Source organism: Tetrao urogallus (genome assembly GCF_951394365.1).
Source record: "Tetrao urogallus genome assembly, chromosome: 11".
NCBI classification, from domain to species: domain Eukaryota; kingdom Metazoa; phylum Chordata; class Aves; order Galliformes; family Phasianidae; genus Tetrao; species Tetrao urogallus.
Window position 1 is genome coordinate 18,710,736 of NC_136824.1, and position 20,249 is coordinate 18,730,984.

The 20,249-nt window shown below is 47.8% G+C and overlaps 1 protein-coding gene across 2 annotated transcripts in view; it reads right to left on the bottom strand.

Moving 5' to 3' along the window:
- NEO1 (neogenin 1) overlaps positions 1-19,216 on the bottom strand; it is a gene marked incomplete at both ends in the record, with an annotated part of 175,972 nt that extends 156,756 nt beyond the window's left edge. For both annotated transcript variants that reach the window (XM_079541027.1, XM_079541026.1), the window contains one exon: positions 19,102-19,216. In XM_079541027.1, coding sequence (XP_079397153.1) covers positions 19,102-19,216 — 115 coding nt within the window. The remainder of the gene's footprint in view (positions 1-19,101) is intronic.
- Positions 19,217-20,249: the final 1,033 nt, after the last annotated feature.

Below are 20,249 nucleotides of genomic sequence, written 5' to 3' on the forward strand. Positions count from 1 at the left end.
CTGCCCGGCAGGTGAGAGCTGGGGCAGGGAAAAAACAAAACAACAGAAAACAAAGCACCACTGCCACTAAGCGAGTGAGTGTTCCCAGCAAGCACAGCGCAGGCACCATAAGCCTGTTTTCAGACACGGTAACATTTCAGTGAGAGAAACCAGGGCACCCAATGTAGTTTGACAGCAGCACGCAAATCCAAGTTGACCTTCACTTACATCTCCATCTCCAGCCTGCCTCTCCTCACACTGTTCCCTTATCGTTTCTACCCTTGCCCAATCTGCCCAGACAGGAGCACAGTGAAACTGACAAGCCAGTGTTCCAAACCCAAACAGGATCAACATGAAAAGCAGTGATCACCAGCTCCATTTCCAGCAGCAGTGCACAGCAGTGCTCACGGCCACGAGCTGCCAGGCCTCGTTCTTCTCACCATGGTACAGACCTTTCTAAAAGCCCAAGCTCCAACAGCACTTGACACAGCAGTTCTTACACACGGACTCTAAAAGAGGTTTCCTATTACTAAAAACCAAGCCTGATTTCTGAGCTGTGCTATGGAAGCAGCCAGAGCACTTTGTACAGCCAGCGGACAGGAGTGCGAGTTCACATTTCCTAACAACTTCCTGGATATTCTACAATTGCTTCCTGTCGGGAAGTTTGCTCTGCAAACTCTGCAGCTCCAACACCAACAATTCTGGAGTAGAGATGAATGGTCCAAGAACATCAAAAGCACATTCCCACTGCTCAGAGCCCTGCCTCGCTAACAACAGGTTCTTCTTTTGGCCCGATCAGCCCCTCTGCAGGAGAGAGGGCCCTGATCAGCTCATCCTATTTCTTTTTAATTTCATCTCTAAGCCCAGGGAGACAAATCAGAAAGAACAGAATCACAGAATGGCCAGGGTTAGAAGGGACCTCAAGGATCACAAATCTCCAACCCCCTGCCACACGCAGGGCCACCAACCTCCACATTTCACAGCAGCCCAGGCTGCCCAGGGCCCCATCCAACCTGGCCTTGAACACCTCCAGGGATGGACGGGGCACCACAGCCTCTCTGGGCAGCTGTTCCAGCACCTCCCCCTCTCATAGCAAAGAACTTCCCCTGACATCCAACCTAAATCTCTCCTCCCTCAACTTCAAACCATTTCCCCTCGTCCTGCTGTTATCTGCCCTTCCAAAGAATCGATTCCCCTCCTGTTTGTAGGCTCCCTTTAGGTACTGAAGGCTGCACTGAGGTCACCCCGCAGCCTTCTTCTCTCCAGGCTGAACAAGCCCAGCTCCCTCAGCCTGTCCTCGTAGGGGAGGTGCTCCAGTCCCCAGCAGTAACACACAACAGGTCACCACAAACACAGCAGGGGAGTAGGACTTCTCCACTTTATGTTAAACTTCATACTGCTTTCTTCTCCAAACTCCTATCCCCCCTTACTTATGAGGTAACACAACTCTTTCCAGAACAGCAGTATGTGTATATGTAGAGATATCTGAACAAGCAATGACTCTCTTCCATCACATTTCTTCCATTTTCACATAATACAATTTTATCTGCAACTGACCTCAATGTGTAACATACACTAGCTACTTACCAAAAACCACCCACTATTGTTTGCCATTAAAATGCTATACTTTATATTAAAGAAAAATCAGGTTGTGAGACCTTTAAATGAGGATTTGGTCTGGAGGTGGCCTTGCAGGGCTTAATCAGATAACATGAGAAAGCATAAATACGATCTATTAGCTCTGAAGACCCAAAGAGCAGAGTTTTGTTGTGCCATCTCCTTCCTGGCTATTTCAGAAGTGTTCATTTTGTTCTTCTTAAGCATCCCCTCAAAGCAGGGCAGATCATTTTTAACGTGATCCTGCAATCGTGATGCCAAAGCTTTATTTTTAGAGCAAGGAAGATAATTTGTGAATAGCACCAGGCAATCATACTGCTTAAATTAAAAAAAAAAAAAACAACACAACTGTAATGCAGATGGGTTTTAATGTTATTACATGTTATTACATCAGAAAGAGATTAATAATACTGTGAAATTTATGTGAAGTTGCTATTCCAGAGAATTAGCTTGAATGCTGTACATAAACAAGGAAAAGTTGTTTGTCTTGTTAAACTGTAACAAGTTTACCCCTTTCTGCACACTTTAGATCTATCTGTTGAACAAAGCACTCCATACAACAGAAGAGCTTTGATCACAGGGTCCTATGATCTCTGCCTCTCACACTTACTTCTTAATGCACAGACTGGAACAGAAGACATTGCTGTCCCGATTCTTCTGTTCCTTATTAATATTTTAAGGTTGTGCAAAGCACCTACTGAATTTTCATTGAGGCTTTCCTTGTGCTTGCAGAAATCCAATCTGCCAGCAGCCGCCTCATCGCTTCCAGCTCCGCTTCCAGCACTTAGCTGCTGACACCCCACTCCCACTCACTAATTTCTTTTAAATATCAGGCTTGAGCTGCCAGAATATTTAGCTGTGCTCTAATATAAAGCTTGATGTTAAATAGGCAAAACTTGAAATACAGAAGGTTTTGGCTGACCCAGCTGGCTCACAGAATGCACCAAGTCTACTTGAAAACAGAACTGGAGAAAACCAGAGAATGTACACACAGAAGTTCTGTGCTCAAAGCTCTCTATGATAAATAAATAAATGGGAACTACCTGGGTTGTGTGAGGAGACAGACAGCAGCTGAGGAGGAGCAGGGGGAACATTAGTGCCATGTTTCAGTAATTCATGGGGTATGCTCCTGTTTTTACCCTCAAAACTGCATTTCGACTGCATCTGGTTTCTCTCTTCTCCACTTTCCAAGTGACGTATTCTCTTCTGAATGGGAATTAGGCCTCATTTTGATCAAATATTTAGGGCCTTTTAGACATTAAAAGCCATAGATTACAAAGAAGAGAGGTCAAAAACAGTGAAGTAAGATTAAAATGAAGATAAGCCACAAATCCTGAAGAAAGCAATGGAAAAAGAGCTAGCAAAACAAAATGCAAAGAGCCAAGAGGTTTATCCACCCTCCTTGTCCTCCTGCCTGGCTCCCCACTGCTAAACAATACTAGGAAGGTCTTAGCCGCACAGGAGCAGACGAAAGGGCTCCAAATATAGGTCAGCAGAGGGTTTGGATCCAGCCACGGACACTAATTAGATCACTGCAGTTATTAAAAACAAGAGAAATGAAAGAAAAATAACAAAGGGTTCATGCTCAAACCATTCTGACTCCCTGATTGTGAGCGCAGCCCAGTGACCGACCCAGCAAGGACCTGCAGCACCAAGAGACACCCATGGCAGCGCACCGTGGTGGGGGTCATTCAAATGTGCTTGCAAGATATAGAAGAACTCCTTCATTTTTCTGGAGAACATTGACTGTTTTGTTTGACGCTGCCAAAACCTACAAAGCAAAAAAATATTTTTTTTTCCCCCTGAAGTATATGGTATAGCTCAGTTCACACAGGATTCCTTGTACCAGCTTGTTTATGCCTTCTCTTCTGTGAAACAAGCCTCTCTGTCTCCACAGTGGAAAAACCCACTGGTTTATATCCTTTTTGAGATGTATGCAGCCAATTAAATTGTAAAGCAATACCTGTTTCAAAGTCTAACTGAAAGAAGCGATACATTCCTGCACTGGGATCAGAGCCAAAGAGGTCACCTTACACCCTGTGCTCACGTGGGAATATTCAGGTTTGGGAATCTGGTGTTTTGATTTCCACATAAAGCAAGAGTGGAGCTTGAAAGGCTGAAATACTGGGTATTCTGTGGGCCCCAATCGTGTGCATTGCAAACTGATACAGTTAATATTCTAAAGAACAAGAAATGACAGTTTGAGAGTTCACAGTGATTTCAAGCCATTCAGGAAAGTGACAACTGCTTGCAGCTCCAAGTGGCTTCTCCAAACTACTGCCAAGTTTAGTCATACCAATGAACTATTGTGCGACCACCAGACAATATGCATAAGAATGGTACGATCTGCTCAGAACAGCAATGAAGTGAGGCATTACAGTGAAATCCACCCATCAAAGTAGCAAGTCGAGCTGATTTATTTCCATGCAAAAACCGTCGTGAATCGACTTAGAAGTTCTATTTTCATTTTGAGATTTCTTCCAAATAAGCAGCGTGCAGGCCAAGTGCCTGCTGCACTGCAAGCAGCCCTGGGGGTTGCTGAGCACCCCGCTGACCAGCTCGTGCCTACAGAGCTCTGCTAAGCAGCCAAAGTATGGGAAGATCTACGACAAGAAATGCTATAAAAGGTAGCAAAAGCTGCTAAAGAAAGCAAGAAGCATGCAAAACTGCAAGTCAGTTACAATTTGGTGATGTAACAAAGCATGCCTTAGCCCCATCGTCAGGGGTTTGGTTCCCTGATGGAAAGCAGTACCAAAACCCCAGTATGCACATCACTCCAGTACATCCCACTTCCTTCAGAAGAAACGCCTTGGTGATAAAGGGGCATCCTCTCAGTGCTAAGTGTTATTCTTTGTCTAAATTTAGCAGCATAAATCCATCTGCACACACACCTCCCTCCTATCTCTGGCAGATGCAAATTAAAAGTTGTAGGATCCATTCAGAGAACTTCAGGGTACAAGTCAAGTAAATCCACCAAAACAAGTACTTACGTTTTCATGACTTGTCTGATAAGAGCTGTCAGGTCAAATTCACAGGCTGCATTCCTCCGGATCAGTGAAGTGAGCATAATTGCACTGCTTGCTTTGGAGCTTTCACGACATAAGGCAGCTAGCTGTGGGGTACTCTCAGACCGATCTGTTTTGATGCATTAAAACCCATATTGTTTAGAACTCCCTGCAACAGCTATATGTGTTTAGTCGGTTCAACCCTTGGGTCAGACCCCTACCATGCCACAAGACAAAAAAGTATCTCCCACACAGGAGATATTTCTCTACCTGTATGCTAAAATACCATTTGAAGAACCTAGAAAAGCTAAGTATAGACCAGAAGTATCAAAATCAATTGAGGTCACTAAAAAAAAAAAAAAAAAATGGAATCTGTATATTGATTAGCTACTTGGTTTTCACAGAAGATACTGATTTAATATTGGCACTGCTAACATCTAACGGCGAGATTCATCCCACAGCCCAGGGCACGTCAAAGGGCCACAGCAGTGCTGCACTTCAGGAGAGCAGAGCTGCAACCCACGTCATTTGCCCACACCCCAGGACTTCCCCAGTGTTCCACAACGTTTTAATGGTTCAACCCCAGGCATCAGAAAAGTAAATTTTCACATCTAAGTCGTGTGTGAAATCAATTGCGTTGACAGAAATACCATCTGAACACATTTACTTTCTAGAGGCTTTTCTGCAATTGTCTTTGGGTAATGAAATTCATTTCATTTTCATAGCATGTGTATTTTTCTCGCCAAGAAATAGAAGTCAGGATTTATTTCCACCTCAGTATAAATCTACAAAGAAGCTCTTCACCGTGAAGATATTTGCAGAGCAAATGCGAATTGAAATCAATGGAGCACCTAGACACACTGCCACAACAGACTGCAGAAAGCTTTGCCTTTGAGACCCACAATAGAAATAACAGCTCCATTTCTTACGCCTTCCTAGAGTTTGTCACTGCTAAAAGTTTACATGACTTTAAAGCAACTGCTAGCCAAAAACTGGTATCAGGGCAGCACAGCACAGCAAGGCGTAAAGCAATTAGTTGTAACCCTGGTCCTCAGAATTTATGGAAAGGAAGTTAATTTCCCAAGCAAACCAAAGTGCATAAATTCAGCCTGCAGCTCGCCCAGCACCACAAGCCGAGCATGCCACACCGCGTGGGAATTACTTCTTGTCCTGGGAGGAAAAACCTGCTCACCCCAGCAGATGCAGGGAGAGCTGCAGCCCTCCATCCCGCCTGGCTCCTGCTCACAGCTCGCTCCAGCCCCCACCACGGCCTCCGACATTCCTCTGCTCTGTCAAGCAATGAAAATATCAGCAACAGGATTAGAGCGAGCCTCTGAAAGAAAGGCCAGCTCAATAACATCCAAAGCCTTGGGAAGAACACGGCCGTCTTCTGGGGCTCACAGTGCTGGTAGTCGCTCTAAGTGATGACCGTTAATGGCATTTTTTTGAGCTTCAGACAAATTAAGACTTCAAATTTGGGGATATTCTCGCATCGCTAAAAGGCCTCACTTTCTTCCAACTTTGAGTGTTCGCAGGGCATGGTGGGCTTCTGCTCTTGCATTAATATGTGCTAAAAAAGTACAGACCAAGCTAAAATAGAAGCAAGACTTCCCTTACCGTTTGAAACCTCAGTTTCAACTCCATTCCCCTATTCAGCTCCATATCAGAGTGGCCTAGGGTTAAAGCATTCAAGAAAAGCCTAAAGAAAAGAAAACATTTTTTCTGCAGAGGAACAAGAGGAGCATCTGAGAAAGGCTCTGAGCACTACACAGATGGAAATTCCTGAGGAAGGAGATCCTCACTGCGGTATTCAGGCTTGCTTGTTACCTTCCTTTCTTTATCCAAGGAATTGTTTCTGAACAAAAATTCTTCCCTCATGCCTCCAGGCCACGCTCAGATTGCCACAATTATAGACTGGAAAAATCCTTCCAACGTTCACTGGAAAAGCACTCCTGACAGCTACAAGCAGGAAAATGCTCTCCTGCTCAGTTCTGGGGTAGGAAGAGAACGTTCCCCCCTGCCCACCCCACCCCTCTGTATCTCCCCTCGCCTCCCAGCTTCAGAGCAGGTCACAAATTAAATGCAACCACCTCCCTAGGAAAAACAGTTATATTTCTGTAACTTGGCAAGTTAAATCCTACTCCCACACAGCACACACACATCTATGCATTCCATTAGCACTGAAAGATGCACAATCTTCCGATTTTTAAAAACTCTGATAACTGCAGGAGTTTGCAAATCCAGCGAAGGCGTAAAGGGACACGTGCACAAACACGTTACTCATCCACATAAAACTGGAGCTCAGCATGACACGTTGCTCATTCTCACTCCAAGGTGGATTTGCACAGAAGAGAGGAAGACACAAAAAGATCCGTCAGGCTCCTTCACTGCCATCATCTGCTGCATTATGCAAGGCAGCACAAGTGCCTGCAGCCGTCAGAGCTCAGCTCACCTCCTCCCTGCCTCCCCTTACACTCCACACCCAGACCGTATGCAATCCCATGCATTTTTCTTGCACTCTGCATTTCCTCCTTAGTTCCATCTATTGTCCCTCTCATGAAGCTTCTCGCAGATGCTGCGCAGCAGACAGGGATGCTGAGGGGTTTGTTGTCCTTCCAGCCATGAAAAGGACATCAGCAGATTTAGACAGAGAACTTGTATGTAACAGAGTTGTTAAATACAATGCTAACATTCAGTTTCCTACTTTTTACTTAAATTCTGCCTCCATCCACATTGCGGCAATGTAATATCATATCCATATTTCCTACTCTGAAATCACAGAAAGACTTTATGCTCTATTAGAAGCATACACTCAAAAAAAACTCCATGTATCAGAATCTCCTGCAAACTTGCAAGCTTAATTTAAGATGCCTGTCCCCTTAACCAGGGCTGTTTAGACTTTGTGATATTTCTGTTCACCAGATTTCCTTCTTACTCAAGCACAGTAAGGTAAAGAATGTTGCCAGATGTTGCAGTTTTGAACAGATTTTCACTATAAACGATTTTATTGATCCTCTTCTGAAAAAAAAAAAAAAAAAAAAAAATTGTGCAAATGCAAAAACACACGTAAAGGAGAAGTAAATCAGGCCTAGACCAAGCTTCATGCCCAAAATAATAAGGCATAAGGATGGCAAAGCCACAGCAATTAAGCACTTATCACAGAGCTACACTCCTGCTTTTATCACAAGGTTGTGAAATCCAGGATAGCAGTCACCTCGGAGAGAAATGCTGGGAAAGGCACTACAGAGTTTACACAAAGGGGAGGGGATGGGAGGAGCCAGTCTGAAAAGCCAGCCGCCAGCTCCCCCCAACAGTTTATTAAAGCAAGAGCTCACACATCCCAGCGCAGCCTCGCACGGCACCCCAGCAGCGTAACCCCAGTTTAAATGGCACTTTTTGGTAAGTTAAAGGGTTTGTCAAAGCACAGCTGTGCAATAGAAGGTTAAGTTTAAATTAAACGGTACCTTCTGGTAGGCTGACTTGAAAAAGCAAAGCTGTCTAGGTGCAGTTGGTCTGCATCGCAAGGCTGGTAAGCAAAGGATCGTCACAGAATGGCCTGGGTTGGAAGGGACCTCAGGGATCATCTGGTTCCAATCCCCGTGCCACAGGTGGGGCTGCCAGCTGCTAGAGCAAGTGCTGCATCACACTGCCCAGGGCTACAGCCAACCTGGCCTTCAACACCTCCAGGAATGGGGCGTCCACAGACCCTGCAGGCAGCTTGTGCCAGCACCTCACCACTCTCTCAGGAAAGAGCTCCCCCTGATATCTAACCTAAATCTCCCTTCCTTTAGTTTAAAACCATTCCCCTTTGTCCTATCATTGTCTACCCATATAAAAGGTTGATTTCCCTCCTGCTTATAAACTCCCTTGAAATACTGGAAGGCCACAACAAGGTCTGCCCCCAGCCTTCTCTTCTCCAGACTGAACAAGGCCAGTCTCTTCAGCCTATTTTCATGAGAGAAACCCTCAGGCCCTCAGATTATCTTCATGGCCTTCCTCTGGACCCTCTCTGACAGTTCTACCTCCTTGCCATGCTGGGGGCCCCAGGCCTGGATGCAGTACTCCAGATGGGGCCTCACGAGGACAGAACAGATGGGGACAATCTCCTCCTTCACCCTGCTGGCTGTCACTCACTCTTCTGATGGAACCCAGGATACCACTGGCCTTCCAAGTTCCTAGCACACACTGCTGGCTCACGTTAAATTTTTCATCAACCAGAGCCCCTAAGTCCTTCTTGGCAGGGCTACTCTCAAGGAGTTCTTCTGTACACATATCTGGGAATGCCCCGACACACGTGCAAAACCTTGCACTTTGCTCTGTTGAACCTATTAGGTTCACAAAGGCCCACCTTCCAAGTTTATCAGGGTCCCACTCAATGATGCCCTTCTGCTGTATCAACTGCATTACGGAAAACCCAGAGACCATACTTAGAAGCTCCTGCAGCTTCTCAGTGACGCCTTTATTTCCACCAAGCACCAAAAGCATCGTAATCTGGTTTTGAGTCACACCTGCTGATATACCAAACCACAGATCAGTAACAACAAAAACAACACAGTTGATTTTTGCCCGACTCACCTCCTGAAGGGATTCCGCTCACGCCTGCACTGCGGCCGCAGGGACAGCAGGCAGTAAGGACCTGCACAGCACACTGTGGCTGCCTTCAAGGAATTTCACCCCCCACGTGCAAATGGAGAGACCTAAAGCCAAGCATGTCTATCCTAAGTTTTATTCCAGCTTGATTAACTGCTCCTACAGGGACACCACCAAAGGCTGCATTATGGCCCTGACAAGTATATATACAATTAAGGAACAAGTATGGGTGCTCCAGATTCAAACTGCCCTGATTGCATAAATCTCAAGAGTTATCAGAAAAGGTAGAAGCCTTTCTATTGTTCTCACTTCAAACCATTTGTTGATTTTGTTCAGTGGCAGGAGTCACACATTTCTGAAGAAAACAGTTTTTCAATCTTGCAGTTGCTGTCAGAAGCTCTCAACTCAAGCTACATTTCACCTTCCTTTTTTAAAACAGTGAGACACAGATGCTGGTGCCACTGGTGGTTCACTTGAATGCAGTGTGCTTTGAGGCTCAGCTCTCCACCACAATCACAGCTGGGCTGGTGAACCTCGCTCTGCATTTGGCAATATCCAAACGAGGCACTCAGTTTCACCAATAGCTGTGAGGAAGAACAGATGAAAATCATTCCTTGTTTCTCAAAGAAATACCACCACCAGCCCCATCACGCTCTCTCCTCCTCTCTGTGCACTCACCTACCATAACCAACAGCCCGTCAGCATGGAAATGGAGTGGAAAAATAACTGGCATCACAGGAACTACATGAAATTTGAACAACCAATAGGCTCCATACATTAATATATATAATTATAACAGAAACAATCAGCCAACAACCCTTCACATGGCTGCGCAGACAGGGCTGACCCGAATATGGTTAAAATTGGAAAGAAAGAAAAAAAGATCACAAAAGGTAAAAATAAGGCAAAAATCTATTTCTTGCAGATCCTTTTAATTTTAATAAATTATCAAAGGACATGGCTGAAAATGCTGAAGGAGGAGAGGTGGTACCTGACAAGCAGGAGTGCAGAAGATGAGCTGCACAGCACAGCCTCACGCTGCTATGAAGCCACAACCTGCAGTGCTGCAGCAAGGACCAGAGAGCAACAACTGGACAGAGAAAATGGAGACAGCCCGGATCTAGCATGGCCAGGCAGGAACAACTACTGTGAGAGCTTTCTTCCTTCCTTCAGACCATTGATTTCCTCAGCAAAGAGAAAAGCTTGGCAGAAACAGTAAATAAAGAAAACTGGAAAAAATAGCACTGCACATTTCAGCTGATAGCACCATTCCCACGACTGTGCTGTACCAGAACAAGCCTTTGCCTGGCACCACTCAGAAGCCAGGATGCAACAGATCCTGCCGCCATCCACCGACCCTCCAAAAGCCTCAAACTTCAAATATGAAAACCCCTATCCACATGCTGTGGTGCTGCCATCAAGATTCTGCCTTCTTACCTTCTGTTATGTCAGACTGTTGACTCCCAGCACCTGAGGGCTAGAACTTGTTTGCCCTGCCAGCACCACTCACTCACACACAACAGCACAGCTGACGCTGAGCAGTAGTTCCAGCCCAGCCCCATCCCTCCTGTCGCTATGCTTTGCGACTTCCCGAATCTGCATCTTCAAGTTGCACGAAAACCACAATAGTGGAAGGGATTACCAGTGCACTGCAGATATGTAGGCTGTTTCCACCTCTTTTCTTAGCATCCAGACATTTTCAAAAATGATCTTAACTTCAAATGAAGGGGATAATGAGGTAAAAATCCATAACAACAAAAGAAAAACTACAGAGCCGAAAATTAAGGCTCCAAAGACCTGCAGTGGGTACAAACAACTGCATGGGAAGATTTGGGTAAATAAGCTGTTTTACACTTCAAACAGAAGACAAGCCATTTCAGATTCTAGAAAAGGAAGCGACCTGGGAAAATTACGAAGCAGGGCTGTCACACCCCAAATCTGCAGTACACACTCTAATGACTCCTAAAGCTAATGAAGAAAATGGGACATGCTGTTTTTAAGCAAACTCACCCTTGCAAATGGGCCAGCAAAAATATTCTCCTGGGATTTCAGACAGAACCCCTACAACTGTCCTGCTACCAGAGTCAAGATGCACTGCAAAGTTGCCTCGGTTAGCGGAGCGTGGCACGGCAGCGTAAGAACAATCTTTATCTGTGTTACTATCAAGTCCACCGGCAAGAAGGATTAAGGCGTATCAAAAGCAATACATGCAGCACAGCATCACACTTATCAGCACATATATAACTGGATTAATGGAGAAAAAGCTCCCTTAATGTGCACTAGAAAGCACGCCAAGGCAGCTCCACGGCAGCCCACGCCCGCCCCAGCACAGCCACAGCACCTCAGCTCCACGCCGCCTCCCCGCATTGCGCGTCCATCACGCTTTGTTCACCTCAACATCAATTTTTCCCTGAGAAAAAGGGAGCGATGCCACCGTTAGCCACTAAATTGGCTGGAAGTCTCCACACATCAGGAGTCGGTGCGGCTGCCAAGCTTGCCTTCCACGCATCCTGTCATCACACGCTGAGCGCTCTTCCTACACAGCAGAGCTCAATACAGGTTTCTCCAGGAAGGATGCAACTAACTGTTGGTATGGGGATGATTTGGACAGCCCTGACCTCACAGAACCACAGCACAGCCACAGGCACATGGCAGAGTCACACCAACACCTGGAACAGGACACAACGTGAGGTAATCATCAGTGGGTCCAAGATCTGCCAGGCCTCCATGCCTCCCTGGAAATGGAAGCACCCTCCTGTACTTTTACATTTCTTTTCCTGAAGGTAACATGTTGTAAGATGAGACTTAGAGGTTTATTCTCCCCTGGGAGCTAAGCAAATGGGATTTCAACAGGAGGGTGAAAAAAAAAAAACAAAAAAAACCATGAAAACTAAAGGTAAGCTGAAAATTCATAACCAATTTAGGGGTGAACTTTTAAGAAACGTTTTGTTAGAAAATTCAATTAAAACTAAACTACATTTTCCAACAAAATCAGTCTATAGATCTGCAGTGGATGCGATACAGCGCAGAGCTCTTCAGAGCAGCGTGCAACAGAAGACACGTCAGGTTTTGTTCCCAGTGCTCTCCACAGCCAACCTCTAAGCCCAGCTGAGCCCAGGCACCCTGTGTCCCCTCCTTCTGACACCAGCGTTCAGCAGCCATGTGGTGCAGCAGTGGAACCAATCCCATTCCCTACGTCCTCCACAAAGGCTCCCGAAAGCAAACAGAAGGGCAGAAAGGCAGCAAGAAAGGCTGAACCTAAACACATGAAAATGGGATTAACATTTGGCAATGACTTCCCATGTGCTGTGCTTTTTGTCTGCCCTGGCAGATCTCTAATAAAGGGTTCACAAACTGATAACAAAGCACTTGAGCTTTCTGCACTGTGAGTCCTGACAGTCCAAGCCCAAAAATGCCAGCTCCAGCAGCACAGGAGCACGCAGCCACCTGCACAGGTGTCCCACCTCATCACTAACAGCGTCCCTGGATGCAGCTCTGCTTTATCAACAGTTCTCTCATACTTCCTTCTTCGCCTGTTTTCAAACAGGAACATTTGGCTTTATAAATTGCTTTTGGAAATACTTCATTTTCTCATTAAAACCCATGCTTCTTTCCACATCTGCTACATACAACACTGCAACAACCATCAGTTCCCAACAATTATTTTATTTTTAATCCACCTGACTGCAACCCCTTAGCATTTACAAAGCAGATTACGCTTCTCAATACACACTCGAGAGATTTTAAAACTCATGACAGGTCTAATGACTTAAATGACTTTCGGCAGCCTGTGCTACTTTTAGAACCCGTGTCCCAGTGCCTCTATTTGTGGCTCTCTCTCTTGCTACAGTTACATTATAAGGTTTCAACGCCTAAACCCCAGAGCAGCTTTAAGAGGAGACGTTCAGGTTCATTAACTACAGAAGAAAACTGAGTAAGACGAAGTTCACACGGCAGGGCCTGAGTGCACCCCAGTCCAGGGGGAATCACGCTGCTGGAACATTTAACGAGAGCTATGAGCTGAGAAGGAGCTGGAAGCTGCCAGCAGCCCTGAAGCAGGCGGCAGTGGTGTCAGTAACAGGGAGGTGCCTCTGTCAAAAGGCAGGTTAAAGAAAAATCAGTGGGGCCAAAACAATGAGATGCAGCTCCTACACCCAAGACGCTGCAGTGGAAGTGCTCTGTAATCAAGACAACAATAGAGCACGTACTCATGGAGTCAAATAAAAGTCAAGACAAACGTGGGATATCTTAGCAAAGAAAATCCTAAATAAGTTCCATAGCAATGCACTCACTGTTTCCTGGTCGTCAACCGTAGGCAGAACATGAGATGCACCAAAGGTGTAGCAAAGGAGATTATCTCTTCAAAACAACACAAAGTCTACGTTAAATATTTTAATTGGCACAAAACCCCACTTAAAACTACACTGGTACGTACTATTGCACACAGCACTCATTCTAGCAGCGTCCCATTCTTCACCTCCAGGTCAACATCAACATTAGACACATGTCAAAAAATGTTAAAAGCGCATCAAACAGGATAAATTTATCTAAGTGTAGCAATAATGGAAGACAACCAAGCTGGCTGCTGACATGCACTTCGACCAACTGTCAGCGAACGTGACAGCTTCAAGACATGCACAAAAGACAAGAAGTAAAAACAAAGGTGAAATACTGAGCTCCCACGTATCTGTAGAGCCAAAAAGCCTGAATCAAAACTGAGAACACGTTTGTATTTCTAAACAAAAGATAGAAATACAGGAGTATGCGGCTGAGAAAGTTCAACAGAGATATATCCAGTGAATGGAAACCCTAGCCTTCTGGAACCCAAAAGGATATGAAGTGTACAGACAGAAGGCTAGGAGAGATGAGGTGAAAATTTAAGGGAGTAGGAGGCAGAAGTACAAAAATCCATGCATCGCTCCCCCATCAGACCAAAGAGCAAAAGAAATCCAAGAAAGCATAGCTAAGGCATTCCTTAGTATCACTCATCCATCACCACAAAATAAAACCACAACTTCTTCAAGCAGGTGAAGCAGTGGGTAACTGAGTCACAGAGCGGCTCTTTCGCATTTAGAAGACCTCTGGTCAAAGCTATATGACAAGAGGATGTTTATTAGTTGAGATTATAAAGTTGCTATGCCTGAATCATTCAGACTCGAGGTGATTAGAAAGAAGTCCCTCATCTGAGCTAACACGTACCCCAGTGCGCTCCGGTCCACAGGTCAGAACCTGTCAATGAAGAATCCCAGCCAAAGCAGAGCAAGTGGATTTCTTCAGTGGTATCTGCTGTCAGTCAGCTGCACAAACTCCTTCGTGGCAAAGAAAACTCACCGCCAGTGCATGCAGAGTGGTGCATTCTGAAGGGAAAAGCTCTCTCTACCAAGAAATTCACCATCTCTAGATCAACTTCACAACTGGAGAGAAAATCTTACTTAGAATACCAGAATGCCCAAGGAACAGGAGGAATAAATATGGTCACATCATAAATAACACCATGCTGTTGCCTCAAAACACTGCACTCAGTCTTGCTCGCTTCCCAGCAAGAAACTGAAGTCGAACCAGGAAAGCTCAAAGCCTGGCAGTGAGAAGTGGAGGATGCTGTAAGAACAGGTGTGTTTAGATGGGGAGGCTGTGTGGACATGGGAACGAGTGGCATAAAACCCAAGAAACTTCCAGCCACCTCCTCCTGACACAAGTTCCCATCCCACACAGGACTTAGAGAAACCAGAGAGCAAACGCAGGCTGTTCCCATGATAATGGAACTCCTTTTTATGACAGGAGCTTTCTCTATCAGTATTAAAAGCAAATAAGATTTGTATCAGGCCTGACCCAAAGGAACGGTGATGGGGAAGAGCCCAGAGACGTGACCCTGGCCTGCAGGGCCCACGGTGCCCCTGAGCTGGAGGGCCCTCCTTCCCTCCCCCCGGTCGGGGCAGGTTTACCAATGATAAAAAAGGCTTACCACAGATTGATGGTCTGTTGTCTCGTAAAATTAAGATGCTGTCTTTAGCATGAATACTAAATGGTGAAAAGCACTCAGAATTAAATACAGCATATAAAGCTGGGGTTTCAGATTTCCAACAGCAGCCTGCAACAATACACTTACAAATTGGGCTCACTTATTTATACAGAATTGATCAGGATTACCACTTTCATCTTAGCAATTTAACTGAAGAACTAAATCAATAGCACCCAATCAGTAAAATATTACTGTTGTTTCCACAGTGCCGAGGCGTTTTTTCTATTAAGAACTCTTTAAAAAAAAAAAAATTAATTATTATTTTTTAAAAGATCAATATCCTCAGAGCATCAATGCAACCACTCAAGGAGCGGAGACCTGCATCAGCACCACAACCTGAGTGAGGCATCTCCCCCAGCAAACACACCACTACCTGCATCCACTGCCTGCATCCCCAAATACAGCGTGAGGATTTGTTCTTTTTCAGGGGGGTTGAACTCCGACTTCTTAATATTCATAGGAAAGCAAATAAATCCACTCTGTAACCAGCATTTAAGTTCAACACACAAGAAGCTGCAATCTTGGCCCTGCAGCTGGCTGAATTCTAATCCTGCAAGCCCGACACCAGTAACAACAGCCCCACAGGGTGAATGGAAGCAGAGTGCCTCCCTCCCACTCACTGGCACCTGGAAGCTGTGGCAGATCCTGCACAGGGAAGGAGCACTGCCAGCCATCAGCAGGAACCTCAGGTGTACCTTGCTGATGCAAAGTGAGCTCAAACACACTGGCTGTATTTTATGCAGGAGCTACAGATGGTGCAAAAACGTGCTTTTACTCTTCCACAGTTCCTCCGGCTGATGCTGCACAAGTTACATGCTTCCAGGGCTTTTCATCACGACAAACACAACGCGCACTGCAAAAGGCATCTCCAGCCCGGGCACTCACAGCTGCAGACCAGGCACCAACACGCAACAAAGCCCTCAGCAAGGCGGCTGGAGTCACACAGCAGTTCTCACTCACAAGGCACAGGCTGCAGGGTCAGCAGCCCTTTCTCATTTGCCTATTTATACACACATGTAATCAGCAGTGTTGGGGCACTCGTATCTCAGCAGTACTAGCAACCAAACTGCTCATATCAGATGGCACGCAACAGCCAGCACACACCAGCCTGGTGTACACATGATGGGGACATCAGCTGGAGATCTGTGCTGCAGGGACGTAACTGAAACCTGCCTATCTGTGCTCAGTTTTTAGCTCGTTTAGAAATCATCAAATGCATGAAGAACAAAAAGAAATCCCAACTTTACATTCCTCAGGCACCCAGCAAACCTCTGCTTCTGTGTCATTCAGCTCCCACAGACCACGGGCAGCCCTCACAGCAGCACATGTGGCACAAGGAGCTGCAGCCAACATGTTGCTGAGCACCTGTTATGCTCCAGGAGTCCAGCACACCTCTGGTTCCCACTGCTTCCAGCTGGGCACTTCCCAAACCACCAGTTTATCCCTAACAACAAGGCATGCTCCGGTGCCAAGGACTTCACCAACCCCAGCGAGAGACGGAACAAATTTCCTGCTTCTGAACAATCTCACCTGCGATCTTAATGCTGTACCCGGTTTATCACAGCTTTTCTATTAATAATTAAAATCGACACCAATTTCAGTTTTATTCTGAATGTAATCCTGTTTAGATCAAAGTTTCCACGTTTATCTCAAGTATGTTTCAAAGTAACATGAGGCAGGAGCCAATGCTCACTCCTTGCTTCTACTCTGGTTGGGCTTTATCCCCTCAGCTAAGTGAGATGCTGTCCTACCTCTGAAACAAGCAGCTCACTTCACCTCACACGCAAAGCAACCAGATCAATTGTGACACAGGCTCATGTTTCCAGATACTCAAAAAAAATGCTTTAAGTTACACATTTTTCTTCCTAAAATAATTCTGCTACACTCCTTTCTTCTTCAGAGAGCAATGACTGCCTATTTATAGATGGAATCAAATGTCACTGAAACATTCACTGCTATGAAGAACGTGGCCTTCCAGACCTCCAACTTCTGCTCTTTTGTATCTTTTTATCACCCCCAGAAGGCTCAGAAACAGAACACTATTCCTTCTGGACACAAAACACTTCAGTCTTCTGATGCAGAGGCACACATCTACCTTTCATCAAGGCCAAACCACGTGGTCCTCTGCCTCGCCGTGTGCACTGATGGGCCACAACCAACAACAGGACCACCACCCCCACACCCAGAACACACTGATGGGGTGCACAGCACTGCCAGCCCACATCTACCACACAAAAACAAGGGCACAGCACTGTCATGCCTAGAACACAACAATGGGAAGCGTGGGAGCAGTACCCCTGCACCCAGAACACAGCAACAGGGAGAAGACGACCACCATGCCTAGAACACATCAACAGGAGCACAGCACCGTCATCCCCACGCCTAGAACACATCAACAGGAGCGCAGCACTGCCACCCCAGTGTCTAAATGACAACAGAGCGGACCTCTGTGCACAATGTGGAACATTTGTATCTGATTCCCTCTACCCCCAGCACGGAGGGATTTGAATGCGCTTCTCCCGCTTGCCAAATATGAATGTATGTGGAACATCTCTTATTTAGGAAAAAAACCTACTACAGATCAGATGGGAACAAGCATGATGAAGTTCTGCTGTGCAAGAAGCATCTCACCTCCTCATGGAGACAAAGAACCAAGGCTGTCCTTCACGGACTCCCCTCTCAGGGAGCAATGGACTTCCCCCTCAGAGGAAACCCTGACTCTATCCTTGTGTGGGTGGGATGGGGCAGCACATGGCTGCAGCGCAGGAACACGCTCCACAAGATGAAGAGAGGAGGCAATGAGGTGCACTGAACTTCCAGTGCCATCACACTGCTGCTCCCAAACACTCGCTCCGACACACGTAGCCTCAATGAATATTTAGCGTATTTCTGTGCACTGCTGGCTTAACTCATCCCTTTAGTGTTAATGGCTATGTCTTCACCTGCCCTTTTGATGGCTTCAAACCATAAAGGATGTTATCTCATGCAGCTGAGAGCACACAACATGACTACATCGCTACAGCGAGCTGCCAGCAGAGCAGCAAACACCCAAACAGAACTGCACATGAAAACAGTAACTATTACAGAGATACAAAGATGTCTGTATCTAATCCTTGATTTCTCAAAAGGGAAAAGAAAAAAAACCAGCAATCTTCAGAGGTGGAATCCACAGAGCTCGTGCAACGGCAGAGGTTAAGGCAACGCGTTCCCCGCCACAGGATGACATCAGGAGGACCGGCTCTGCCCAGCTCGATGCCAACAGGACAGCGGCACCGCTACCTGCCGGCTCCCGGCTCCCCCCGGAAACGCCAGGACCCAACGGGGGGCCGCTTCGAAATAAAATCCAGCACTCCACATGCGAGATCCTTTTTAAGCTCCGCCGACGAGGAACGCCAAAGTTTTTTCCAAGCCGTCATTTGATTATAACGCTGCCGCAAAACTACGGCGCGGCTCCGACCCAACTCCCTTCACCAAGGCCCATCGGAGGGCCGCCCGCTACGCTCCATCCGGACGGGATGACGGCCGCCAAAACCCGGAGAGCCGCGGCACGGCGCAGAGGGGCGCGCAGTGCGGCCGGCCCCGATCAGCGCTCAGCGCCCCTCTCAGCGCCCAGCGCCCCCCGCCGCAGGTGGCCCCGACCCCCGCCCGGTCCCAGGTGCGCCCCGCGGAGCTACGCAGTGGCCTCCACCAGCCCCGTCCGGCTCGGACAAGTGCGGCGGGAGAACGGAGGGGAAAAAAAATAATAGTTAAAAAAAAAATAATAACCACAAACACGCACGAAAAAAATAGATACCAAAGCACAGAATGGGAAATAAAAGCAGCCCGGGGCGGGGCGCTCTGCCCCCGCCGCCCCCCACCGCCGCCCCCCGCTCCCTCCGCCGCTCCCCGTACCTGTCAGGGGGTTCCGGGGGCCGCTCCGCGCGGCGGCGGCCGAGGGCTGCGGCTGCCCGAGGAGCAGCGCCAGCCAGAGGGAGCCGAGCAGCCGCCGCGCTCGCCCCGCCGCCATCGCTCCGCGCCCCGCGCCCCGCAGCCGCGCTCCCAGCGCCGGCCCCTCCTCCCCGGGGGGCTCCTCCTGCCGCCGGCCCGCGCCTCGCTCCCCGCTCTCAGGCCCCGCGCCTCTCCGAGCGGGCGGCAGGCAGACAGGCTGCAGTAGGCTCACTCCATCGCGGGCCGGTCCGCGGTCCCAATCCCGGCGCCGCGCTCCGCGGCTCCCTCACACGGAGCCGAGGGGCCGCCCGCCCCGCCCCTCCCTTACTCCCGCCCCCGGCCCGCCCCGCCCCGCCCTCCCCCTCCCGTCCGCGCATGCGCCCGCGCTGAGGCGTCACCGCCCCCCGGCCCCGCAGCCCCCCCTCAGCTCCAGGTGTGCGCGCGCCCGCCCGCCCACCACAGCGCCTGCGCGGGACGCCGTGCCGCCCCGCCCTCAATCCCGCCCCGATCCCCACCTTAAACCGGCACGGTCGCGCTCTCTTTCTAAGAGGGCAGCCCAGCGATAGGCAGCGCTACTGGGGCGCTGTGATAGTGAAACGCTGCTCGCGGGGTGCATCTCTCCATAAAGCGGCCGTCCCGCACTAAAAACCCGCATCTTTTTGTTCAGCGTTCTGTCGGGATGTGGGTTTGTCCTCCGCTGGTGGCATCCTGGAGCGTTCCAGCCGCGGGTTGCCTCCTCCTGAGGAGGTTTAGTTGTGGCTCAGACTGAAGAACGGGTGGGGCTGGAAGCGCCGCCGTGATGGTTAGCGGTTCCCATCGCGAAATCCCATCTTCAGTCACCATTATTAGCACCAGACAGTTGTTGTGCTGAGAGCACCCAAAGTTCATACCTTGGGTTATGCTTCAGAACTGCCGTCATCCCTTCTGTCAAGCCAGAGGAAAAGGTTATTTGGGCCTACAAAGCACAAGGGTCGCCTCGTGAGAGATGTTTCCTCACAGCTCTGTGGAAAAACCTACTGGGCATGCTGCTGTTGCTTGTGGGGTTCACCAGTGCCATCCTGCAGCGGTTTCACGCTTGCAGAGTAGTCACAGCTCCAGGGAGCAGAGCCAGA